This window comes from Lepeophtheirus salmonis, chromosome 9 (genome assembly GCF_016086655.4).
Source record: "Lepeophtheirus salmonis chromosome 9, UVic_Lsal_1.4, whole genome shotgun sequence".
NCBI classification, from domain to species: Eukaryota; Metazoa; Arthropoda; class Copepoda; order Siphonostomatoida; family Caligidae; genus Lepeophtheirus; species Lepeophtheirus salmonis.
In genome coordinates, this window is record NC_052139.2 from 22,957,722 (window position 1) to 22,970,967 (window position 13,246).

General features: G+C 33.2%; 1 protein-coding gene across 1 annotated transcript; it reads left to right on the forward strand.

Moving 5' to 3' along the window:
• Window positions 1-59: 59 nt before the first annotated feature.
• Window positions 60-1,730, forward strand: LOC139904744 (zinc metalloproteinase nas-4-like). The gene is made up of 7 exons (XM_071891135.1): window positions 60-211; window positions 266-597; window positions 660-943; window positions 1,005-1,171; window positions 1,228-1,329; window positions 1,396-1,491; window positions 1,552-1,730. The coding sequence occupies exons 1-3, from the start codon at window positions 100-102 to the stop codon at window positions 831-833; spliced, it is 618 nt and encodes a 205-aa protein (XP_071747236.1). The 5' UTR covers window positions 60-99; the 3' UTR covers window positions 834-943; window positions 1,005-1,171; window positions 1,228-1,329; window positions 1,396-1,491; window positions 1,552-1,730.
• The last annotated feature ends 11,516 nt before the right edge of the window (window positions 1,731-13,246 follow it).

Below are 13,246 nucleotides of genomic sequence, written 5' to 3' on the forward strand. Positions count from 1 at the left end.
TATATAATGAATAATACTAGAACAAACAAAACCTAAAAAAACAGATTAATTCATCTTTTACAAATCACTTGTGACACAAAAAAAAAGGAATATAAATAAATGTATTCAAATCATATTCTACAGCCCCATTCCACAGCTGAGCATTGCAAAATGATGCTACTAACAATCATTGGTACTCTACTCCTGACTTTCCACAATGTCTATTCAAGCGGTAAGTAAATGAAATAAGGATAAATTCATTCTACTACAACCTATTCATATTCAGTCAAGCATGCTGAATGTCGCATCGTTTACGATAAATTCCATAGACAGGAAATTGCTTCAAGGAATTTGATAGCAGGGGAAAATTGGCCCAACAATGAAGTTCCTTACGAAATCAGTTCCGAGTACAGCAGTTCTGATGTGGATGTGATTAAATCTGCCATGAAAGAAATCGAGAGTAAAACTTGTGTGAAATGGGTTCCACGCTCGGGACAAAAGAATTATGTCACTATCAACCCCAGAGAAGAAGGATGCTTTGCAGTCTTGGGCTACAACCGTAATCGTGGAGTGCATAATTTGAATTTACAAAGGACTAGCGGAGGTAGAACATGCATGGTGAGTTAGCTTTTTATGAGAAAGGCAGTTTTCTTGATTTACATACTAATCCTTCTGCTCAGATCATGGGTACTGCTGCCCACGAAATGCTCCATATTTTAGGATTTGCTCACGAACAAACAAGACCCGATCGAGATCAATTTGTTCACATTTATTGGTCAAGAATTCAACGGGATTCTATATCTAATTATTTTAGAGCCATTGATATTAATGCAAGGGAACGACCTCCAGTATGAGATCCTAGGTCGACACAAACTTCATTTGATAATTGCTACTCGGGTTTCAAAACACGTACATTTGGATTAGAATATGACTACGCATCCATCATGCACTATGGATTAAAAGAGTAATTATTTAAATTATAGCAGATTTTTAAATATGTAAATATATATTTGGTCAATTTTTAGTTTTACAACCACAGGCCAAGATACAATGAGGCCCCTTAAATTTGTACCCACTAGTATTGTTATTGGGGAGAAAAACGGGATGACAGAGTTAGATGCACTTAAAGTACAAGCACGTTATGACTGTAACGAGGGACCAGAAGCTAAAACGACGAGAAAGCCAAGTGTTGGTAAGTAGTTATCCTGGAGTCATTCAACAAAAAACTAAATTAATTATATCAAACAGAATGTAAGGATAAGTATATACAGTGTCCATCATTAACAAGGTATTGCCAAAGCAATCCATTAGTCAAAGACGGTTGTAAAGTTTCTTGTGGCGAATGCACAGGTACGTTTTATTATTTGAAAATATTAACTTATTCTCATAATTTTTGAATCCGTTTCTTGTCTTTAGAATGTTATGACGACTATACAAATTGTCCCGATTTGGGCCATCTTTGTGGTGAGAATGATGGAATTACAGAAGGCTGTAAACTTACTTGTAGATTATGTAATTAGAAATCATCATTAATTATATAATAACATTACAATCTTTAATTAATATTTTCAGGTTAACTCACTACGGATATATTTAACTCGTTGCTATTAGAATATGTAATTTATATGATAAATGTTCCCAAACTATATCTTAAAGCATTGTTAAAAATAAGTTGTAATATATAAGTACATACATAAGTCATTTGATGAACTTCTGAATCTTAAGGCTTAAAATAAAGAAATTTGCACATATTTGCCAGCTTTGTGAACTTATTTCATTGATGTTTGAAAATACTATCTGTATTTTTAGGAGTGTTCAAAATTTATTGCTGTTGACCGTAGACATACATGTGAAAACAAAATTTAAAAAATACTCAGCTAAAGAGCAAGACCACACGTGTATTGGGGTATTATTGCTATTACAGCATATCTTGATTATGCATTGAAATTGTTTTCAACAATTGTCTTCTTTTTGGGCTATTTTATAAATTTTAGAATACGAACTTCTTCATTTTCTTCTTACATTACTTCTTACATATTTTTCATACAAGTGTGCAGTGCATCTGTTTATAAGATAATTTTTTCAACATAAAAAAAAACTGATGTTGAGCTCCTAATTCTTTTTGATTCATCGAAAGCTTTTTGTTCATCTTTTTGCTATTGATATTAAACATTCTTCTTCAATAGTTCTCGATAAATTATCTTAATTCAGTAAGATTTTTTGGCTTTGGGAACTGTCCAATTCCATCATTTTCGGTATCTGACTCGATGCCTTCGCCAGAATTGAGCACACCTGGAAATTTAACTTTTGTTCTATATTGAATTTTATCTTTTTTTGATAAGGTAATATTGTTCTTCTCACAAGGTTCGAGTACTTTTATCACCTTTCGTAAAACTTCATATTCACCAAAAAGAAATGTCATCCACATTCTTGATTCTACATACAAATGCATGTGGTGGCCTTACACAAAATTCCTAGTTAGAACTTTAAAAAACCTAGGAACTGATTGAGCAATATTTCTAACAGATGGAAAAAGGTGAATTGGACGCCCTACATATCGGTTTAAACGTCTAAAATCAGTTATGAGTCTCATTCCTCTACTGTTCGGTTTTGGAACCATCATTTAAGGTGAACACCATTCCGTGACACTTAGTTCTGGCTCAATAATACCTAAGTTTTGTATTTTGTTTAATACTTTTTCTGATTTATTTTCTTCATGAAGAGGGAACTCTTTCGCAGTAGTTATCTTCAACGATGCATAATCTTCAGCATTCCAATGGAAAGGTGGATTAATCTTCTTGCCCCTTCTAGGTATACTTCACACTTTCATAATATACCCCTTTTTTGATCCCACTTTTTCATAATAGGCGATGACAATGCCGCCCCAAGGTCACAGAAGCTCCAATTTAATGCAGTCATTTAAATAAGACAATATCTTGAGTGCACATCGTACTCCCATTGAGAAGGTGAGGATTTAGAATTGGAAAAAGATGAAGAATATGTCCAACCACCTCAATCAAGTTCTTCTGATTCTGATGACTATTCTGATGTTTTTGACAAGTATGTCGGTAAGCAATTTTCTTGAATACCATTATTAGTTTTGCTATATACTAGATGTATTTATTAACAACTAATTGGTATATTTAACATTTCAAGAAATGTCAGGATCCAATCAAGTGACTCAATTCCCGTCTTCTAAGAAACATAAATCAACCGACTTATTAGAAGAGTCAATGTATGTTGGCAAGGATAACGCAATCTTGCACAAACAAATAGGAAATGAAGAAATTTCAGCCCGTTTTAGCCCAGAAAACATTTTGAAGGAAGTCTCAGGTCCATCATCATTTGAAAAACGTAACATCATTACAGATAAAACATTCAGCTTTTGAACTCTTGATCGATAATTATTGATCACATTGTAAAATGTACAATAGTTGATGCTCGTTCAAAACTTAAGAATGATGATTAGACAACCAGCAAACGAGAAATACTCCAACTGATTGCAATAATGTATGCCAGAGGAATCTTAGCCAAAGGGCAGCCGACAGAAGTCATTTGGTCAAGAAAATTGGGGATCAATCTCTTTGATTGTGTAATACACCATTGGGTGAGGTGGAACATAATATTGGATAAAGAATCTTCTGCTGTTTTCTCATATTTTTCCGTAAATAAAAGGTGTTCATCCAAATGGTTACTGAGAGTTCAAGATTAAACTCCACACATTGATAATCAACATTGTTTCAAGTGGAATTGTTGCGGTCATCCAGTAAGACTGTATATATTTGTATGAGCACCTGCTAAGAGTTCCAAAAACAGAGCTGAAGCTTAATCTTGCCTCGAATACTCAGATAATTTAATATTAAAATATAACTCAATAGATGAATAAATTTGAGTTCTTAATTTATTAATTATTAATATTTTGAAAATATCACCTTGATTGGGTAATAACTCATTGGGAGAGGTGGAGTATAGTATTGGCTAAAGATCCTTTTGATATCTTCTCATATTTTTCCCTGAATGGAAATGACTTCAAGGTTTAACTCTCCACATAATTGGAATCGAAGCGTTAATCCAGTTAGACTTAATGTTATTGGTATAAGCACCTGTTAGGGGTTCCAAAAAAATTATTTATGCTGGATCAGGAAACTGATCATTTCCCAAGATGATGAGTTACAAATATTATCTTATTAATAATACATTTTATTAATTAACAAAGGTGAGCCGTTACTTAATAAATCAATTTTCTGAGGGTGTTTTTTTCTTTTGTGTGTGTGTGCAATTGCAGCGTTTTCCAATGATTTTTTACGCCGCCAGGGGGGATATAGTTGTATCTGAGTTCCAAATAGCTTAGGGCTTCTAATGGATCTTGAAAAGTGATTTTAGGCACCAGACCGTGTAAATAAAAGAGGAAAGGGCTTGGGTATGTTATGTATCCAGTTCCACTACTGAGCTTGTCGGGCCCTATACTATTTATTAGGCCAAGTTTTCCCAAAATTTAGTATACCAAGACCCCCTACACTAATACATTTTTAGCTGAGGCCCCCTTCATACGAAACATGTGTACTATGTATGTATAGACTGTTTTCCTGCCCCCCTAGCCTCTCCTAACGGCCACACTTTGAAAACCAATGTCTTATGAAACCCTAGTTTTCTCTGCGTGTAAGGTATCTGCGGCCCGTTCTGTATCGAATATCATTTCCTGGGTCCAAATTTTTTATGACATTCCTAGTTTTAAGTGCCTCTTGCCGAATTGGGCCTGTTTAAAAAAGACCTGAGGCCGAAGACCAGAACCGGAACCGATAAAGGTGAGCCAAGTCCCAGAACAAAACTGTTTAAATGAAAGAATCGAGACCGATAGAACCGCTTTACCTGATAGGGACAGAACCTTTTTTTTGTACTCATTAACGAATATTCGTCAATGAGTACAAAATTAATCCACACTCCTTTTTTTTTTTTTTTTTTTAAATCATTACGGTTTCCTTTAGTGGCGACAGTCTACATTGGTTTTAAAACAATTATGTACATAAATACATACAACCAAATAATTCATGGGCACATTTTACTCAATTATTGGCTTATTATTCAAACTTCTGGGCTATGTTATGATACCCAAACATAAACTACCTATATTTTAGAATATTTTTTTGATGGAAAAGACATATATTAACCCCAATATGGAAACTTTTAATCATAAAATCTATCAAAATATCATACCTTTAATTGTGAGGATCAATTTTAGCTAGTTAAAGAGTGCAATTTGCAATGCACCCAAAGGGTTAATAGGAATAGTTTGTTATTAGACATACACAATAATTATTCGCAGAAGAATATAAATGTAATCCACATTCAAGTTTGATAAAAATCATCCAATCCAGCCACAATTCTGGAAATAAATGGGACATGAGATGGTTGAATGTTATTCAACGTTATCTTTTATACCCAAAATGCTTCAAACCCCTTGGTTCATGGGTGTGTGCTGAGTCACGGATCAAAGAAACAAAGTCAGTGTTTATTTTTATGCTCATGATGTAATAGAATCGTTTTCTTCTCATCTATATACATAGTAGGCTGGGGAAGAAGTAATTTCGTATTTCTCCCCTTTTTTTAACTAAGTATACATTGTTCATTATTGGTCACATCGGATCATACGATAAAGTCTGGTAAAGGTGTGCCGGTATACTACAAGCGTTTTTGGACGTTTTTTGGCCTGTTCAGTCGTGAATTATCTTACTTCGAAGTCTCATAAGAAGAAATTCGCCATATTTTACATTTTTACTACCTGAAAGGTAACAAAGAGTCGAACGCGAAGAAGAAAATTTGTGATGTATACGGAGCAAATATTCGTTTGGTTCGTGTTCCACAGAATTCGTTCGAGCGATTTCTCTCTTGAATGAGTTGAATGATCTGCCACGCACTGGCAGGCCTGTCAGGCTTTTTTTGGGGGACCAGTCTTTTTATCCTCTTCTACTATTGACATTGTGCGTCAGAATAGTAATAAGAAGTTTTTCATTAAAAACCTCATATACCTAGAAAAGTTGGAATACCCCCAGCAAGCTTTGGTTCATGGCAGACAAAGTAGTTGCGAACCATCCAATGCTACTGCCCCCGTTGTTGTGACCATTTAAGCACTTGTTTTTGCCATTTAATGAGTTGTGTATCATAATTCTTGATAATTTGAGGTAAAATAGAATCATATTTTATGATTAGATTTTTTTTTAAATGAAAAATTACTGTTAGATGCTACAAGATTCAGAGTTTCATTTCGTAATTTGGCGTAAATGACTGTAAACATGCTAAAAATGATCTTAACTTCACAATTTACAATGGAAGTATTTCTATAAATGACATCATTACCAACATCCTACATTAATTAATGAAGGTTCCTCGGGAAGGGAAGAATTTACCCCTGTATTTCTCCATAAATTTTTTGAACGTAGGATGATTAGCAATAGATAAAGTTCTTTGTGAGATCAAAGTTAAAGTCTGACTTCATGTATTCATCGTTAACTTGATTTTATAGATGAAGAGATGAGGAGAATGAGTGGCGTGTAATTCTAGACAGGGGACTAGAGGCACATATATATCGACAAATCAGACAATCCATCTGTTTCTCATCTGGTAAGTATTTTCCAAATTCCTGGGCCTCCATTTTCAGAAATCCAGACAGAAGGCGACGTTATTTTAGGCATTTTATTCAGTTCTCTATCGACTATCAGCATCTAATATTATATTAATATTGAATAATAAAGGCGGGAATGATAACGTTCTTGATTGAAGAGGATGTATATTATTTAATCAATGATGCCATAAGTATTTCTTCCCTTCTTCTCGCACGCTTTTGTATTCTTACCAAAATTATCAACCTTATTTATAAAACAAAGGAAGAATGTGTTAGCCTCCTCGGGTAGAAAAAAAGTGAGCGCGATTGTAATAAATAAATCAAACAATTAAGAAGTTAAAAATTCATGGCCAACGGCAAACTTGCTGTAGACAATACATGTCAACTGATCTTGACACATCAGCATTTCTTTTAGAAAAGATATAAATGCATTTCTATGATCTTTATTTTTTTTTTAAACCAAAAACATTTTTTTATAACATCACAAATAAATATAAACTTCAGTAAATTATAAATATAAACTTCAGTAAATTATAAATATAAACTTCAGTAAATTATAAATATAAACTTCAGTAAATTATAAATATAAACTTCAGTAAATTATAAATATAAACTTCAGTAAATTATAAATATAAACTTCAGTAAATTATAAATATAAACTTCAGTAAATTATAAATATGAAATACAGTCAGAAACATAAAATCATTCCGTCTCACAAAGTCCACCCCTATTAGGTTCATTAAAAAAAAGAATCAATAATTTGATGGCTATCATTTTCATCGATTAAAATTATTAAGATGATTAAATGAGCTAAGCATATCCTTACAACATTTACTTACTCCTAAAATAGGCTATGCTGGAGGCTTTGCCATTTCCATAATATTTCAAAGCTTCTATAGTATCATCATAAGAGAACTCCAATGATATATTGATATACTGCCTTTAGTTTGGTCTATAGGTTGAGGAAATAAGACTTGATGAGAGAGTTGATTTGATATTTGATTCCTATGGCAATTTATTTTTGATAAATTTCGACAACATGGTGAGAATGAGCTTCCATGTGTTCATCATGGTTTTCAAAAGATGGAAAATCTAAAAGTTTCCTATTTATTAGGTTATTGTCTATGAGGATATAGAGACATTTCTGTCCTTAACATCGAGTGAAGCTGTTTTTCATCTCAAATAACCAGATGCTGACTTTTCTATTCCTGGTTCCATTGATAAAATGGTGGAGAGCCTTTTGATGAGTTTTTGGTAAAACAATTAAGCCAGACGAAATTATTTATCGACATCAAGTCGGACATGTTGTTTACCATAGAACGGAAATTCCTAGAATTAGAGGAGAATATATCCTACCATATGGAGTTCTTGAATGAAGGAATAGCTACTCTTGTATAAATTCAAGATGATAAACTTTTGTATTGAAGTTATCGAGGATATTTATGATATCCTCTAAAATAAAGAATTACTCCGTTTCTTCTTTATAACTACTCAATAGGATAAACTATTGTTCACATTTTGATCCTCAGGTTCAAATTTATGAGCAAGAGATCCTCGCTTGACTTTGGTGCTTGAATTGCAATAATTGTATTCATTATATATCTCTTAATAGTACGTTAAAAACATCATAAGACTCCACAACCATATAATAAATAGCTTGTAAAGTGTGACTCAATCATCAAAAATAGTTATAATTGCAAACATTCGATGATACTTCGTAAGTGTAGTTCTAGTAGTAAATAAAAGAACACAGGGCCGGATTTATCATAATGACTGAAGGGCTGAAACGTTAGCACCCTGTCCTGCACTTACTACAAAAAGTGCTTAATAGGTCCAGCGTCTCGCAAACCTCCACAGAAAAATTGCTCAAAACATCCAGCATCCTTCTCTCCCTACACTGGGGGGACCCCGCACTCTGTTGATCCCGCCCTGGAGCTTGGAGTTCACCAATTGTTGGATGCAAAAAGAACTTGACATAATAATTAAAATCTTACCACTCTTCTTAAATTATAAATGAATAATCCCTATTAAAACCTCAGGATACTTTTAATGAATAAATAAAAAGGAAAAACTAGGTGGATCTACTAAGGTAGTAAACAAAAACAGTATGGTCTTCATCTCTATAGTACTCCCTGTTCTAATATACTGGGTGGTCAATTGAAATTTGAACACTTTTTAATTCAATAATTAATGTAGGTTGAGTGATTGAAGTTAATTAATTACTATGAATTATTATTAAAAAATAATAACAATATTTATATAATAACTGTAAAAACAAATTAAAATATGCTCACAAAGTTCTATAAATAAAATTGATAATAAAAAAAGTCATAAACAAATGCAACAAATAAGGCATGTGCGTTGTTTACTTATATAATATAAGTAATAAGTTATATTTGTTTGTAAACACATTTCCAGTAATTAGTGCCATACTTCGTATAAATAATAAACCTCCTTGTATAATAATTATGATGACCCGGCCAAAGAATAGTAGCTACTAGCTAGAGAAAGACTTCAGATGAATTTGAAACCTCTAATTTTATTATTCATTATTACTTGAGACTTTATCAAAATGATTTTATTAAGTTATAATTAAATAAAAAGTATTCTTGACTAAAAGTGGTTCTTCCAAAGATGAGTTGGACAACCAAAGAAGTTAATTTCAAGAATCTACTCTTTTCAAAGAATAAGAAACGTATGAAGTCCTTCTCAGTTCTCGCTAGTAGTCCTTGAATTGCAATTTCGATTCAAATCCATTATAACTAATTCATCTATTAGTCAATGTTACTATTATTTACAAGGTTATGCAACAAGGAAATAGCCTTTTTTTTTTCTTCGAAAAGAGTTTCTAGATGAGTATGGACTGTCTCTCCTCATTTTGATGCTAATATCAAATAAGTTCAATCGGTGAAATCTGTTTCTTTAGTGAGCAAGAACTGATTTACCAATATAACAAAGAGCTATCATCCTTTTGGAATAGGATCTTTCAAGATAATACGAATATAGTACATTCATGAATTACTCATTCTTTTTTTCTATTCATTTCTTTGGTAACTTCCTATTCGTGGAAATTGTCTATTTACAATCATCCTCCACGTACAAAATACTTCCAATAAGTCCACCGTGACAAGCCATTCTTTTTTTACCATTTCTTACTCCATAATTTCAATGTGCAGCGATCGTTGACTAATGAAACAAACTAAGAGCTTCTTTGCGGAGTTTTCAGTATAAAGCCATTGAAAAACTTTTCCATAACAACATCCATGTGGTGTACCTCCTCTGTGAAGTATCTTTTAGAAGGAAGGATAAATGTGAAATGAGGATTGAGGTTTTGGAGACGTACTGTAATGAAATCAGGATGTAAAATTCCCATCTTAATGTCAAAAATGTTACATTTCTGCACTGTATATCCTTTGGCCAATTCAGGAAGTATCATGTAAAGTAGTTCAGGTTTGAATTTACCTACTACATCAAGTATAGTATTATAAAATTCTTCTTAATACTTTCAGATATGGAATTTCTACTAGTAAACAAGCTTGAATGCTGGGTCCTCTGCTTGCAGCAAAAGTAAAGGATCTATATCTAATAATTACTTGTTTAAGTTTTGGAACACTGAAATATTTTTGCTGTATGTTGTTTCAGCTGATCTAGTCAAAGAAAGAAAAGGCTCAACCAATTGTAGTCCAATGAGGGCATCTGAACAAAACATATTTTTCAGGAATTAAGTCGATAAAGCATCTTACTTTACAAGCTAGCTAATTAATCACATATTCATACTTAAGAAGAAAAAGTGCAACATCTTCTATTGATGGATAATTTACATTTATGGAACTACAAGACCTCCTTATACATCCCCAAGTTGGATGTGTGTTGATTTCCTTCATCTCACGGCTCCCTTCAAATGTTTTATTTTGTAATTCTTATTCCAATGTCAACCTTTATATTTAGGTACTATCCCCGTCAATTTAAGAGTAACCTGTTCTTTAATGCCTGGCATGATTTTAATCTGTCATTTCGGACATTATCTTCAGCTGTTCACAGCTTTGCCTATCCTCAGTAGGGTATTGTGGGTAAAAACATAACGGCCCATATTCAAACCTGACGGTTCACTCCTGCAATTTTCTTCTCATTAAACCCAAAAACAATTGTAGTGTCATATTAGACTACATTCTTCATATTTTTCGAAAAAACATTGTCCCTTCTTAATCTACACAAAAACTTACCATTTAAAATCATAGTACAAATTGATATTCTCATTGCCCGATATTTCCGCCCCTTTTCCATAAGATTTTTATCCGGTGGCTCATCTTGTTACTCAGTTGTGTCTTTATATTTAGAAAAATATCCAAATGCAGGAATAACTTTAAATAAACAATGACAACAATGAAACAATAAGAAGAACGTATGCACGCTTTAAAATAAAAAATGTAAGACGCTAACCAAATTTATAAAAAAATTCACAAAAATAAACATTCTAACATATATTTGACATTAAGTCAATAAAACCGCCGTTATCTTGGACCACACATTCACAACGTCCCGGTAATGTTCATATGTCTTTTTGACCGTCCCACTGAGTAGAGTCCGCAATGCCCTCCATATACTGGCTCTCACGGATTTTGTGATGCTTACAAGATCTTAACTGGAACCTCATTTAACATTGCCGTAGACAAAATAGTTTAAAAGGTACAATTACGTCGTGTATGGAGGCCAAGAACTGGGTGGGGTGTACATCACATTATTAGAATAAAGAATATCGAGTATTATTATGCTAGTGTGCCCTGCCTTGCTCCCAGATCCAAGGTTGGTATTTCATGATACTGCAGAACCAGTGGAAGACTTTGGTGTACAGAACACTGATAAAGACCTTGACGTTGACTTTCAGGCTCTGCTTGAAGGCGAAGGGTGGAATAGCGTAACCTTTGGTGCTAGTACTGCCAAGAACCAAAGCTTGCTGGGGGTATTCCAACTTTTTTAGGTATATGAGGTTTTTAAAGAAACACTTCTTATTACTATTCTGACGCACAATGTCAATAGTAGAAGAGGATAAAAAGACTGGTCCCCCAAAAAATATCACTCATTGTGGGGCTGAAATGATAATTTTGCCGCTCTTCTGCTGTTTTTATTTCTAGAATTAAGACAAACTTTATTATTTTCGACTTAACAAAATTTTTAATATTCACATTAAGTACTATAGTCGCAATAAGAAACATTACTGCTTTGAATTTGCGGCCAGATTCACATTCATGGTAGTAGAGAAGACTAGTTCTTTCATCGGACTAAATTCTCAGACATGTAGCAGTCCCAATATCCCGAGACAAGAAGAAGTATTGCAAAATTCCCAGAGATCAGAGTTTTTCATTATGTACAAAAAAAGTTCTTGACAACCGAAATTTAAAAAAAAAGGAGTTTCGAAGGAGTAATCAGTCCTCCTCTATTTATAGTTAGACTGAAATGAAGAAGCCCTTGATTGGAATACCATTCTACGTTCTTAAAACACTGAATTGGCTAGTTGAACTAATGCCCTCTCTAAACTTGTGGGTGCAAGACATTTTTCCGATGAGTAGAAATGTCGGGTGAAGTTATCAGACTTGGTTGACCAATGACGCAGCCAGGAACAATTATGCATAAGGCAGAATTATAATACACTAATGCAAAATGATAAATACGTGTAGAAGGCCTCGTTAAATTAATGAAAAATTAAATCAAACTGAGGATGCACCCTGCTTAGAATCAAGTATTATAGTATTAAGAAAAGGAAAAATAATGATTTTTTAATAATAATAATAATTTAAAAAAATTTCTACAATTGTGGATCCATAAAAAGTAAAAAAAAAAAAAAAAAAAAATGACGACTAATTCCATGTACCTAGCCTTCCTTGATTAACATTATAATGTACATTGAATTGAAGTTCTTAATTAATATGAAAATTATAATCTTATGTGATACCCCGGGGATTAAATATATCGCGCTAGGTGATTTCACTCCTAGTAAATTCACCTCCCTATCTTTTCATCCCAAGTAAATTCATACACCGAAAAATTCATCCTTGGACATTTCATTCCCACTTTGAAATGGGATATTTAGTAAGGTCACACGGTTTATGCATCTAAACTACTTAGTAGCTTTTGTGTAGGGCTGGGCTGTTGACACTGGAGATGAGTGGGGAGTCATCGATGACTAGTGATCAATAGGAGACGGAAATTAATGATTTATGGGGATTCTATACCTTGGGAAATAAAAGAAGAAGAATGGCAGGATTTACTTCTATTTCTCAAGCTATAAATATTATGCACGGATCGGGATTCCATTCCTACTCACTATTAAGATTTATCATAAAGTCATTTTTAATCCATAAACACCATAGATCATTCATATCCGTCTCCTATCTATCACTAATCATCACTCATCTCCAGTATCGACTGCCCACTGCCTACTACAGCCCTAGACAAAAACTACCAGGGAATGACGTCAATAAATATCCCTCTTCAAAGTGAAAAATACATTGGATCCTTTTTTATTCACAAAATATCTACAAAATCTTACACACGAGAAAATGTATAGAATTAACCTTTTTAAAAATAACTCTCCTAATATCATAAGAGATAGTATTGTCAAACATAAATAAAATAGTTTCAAAAAGCTGG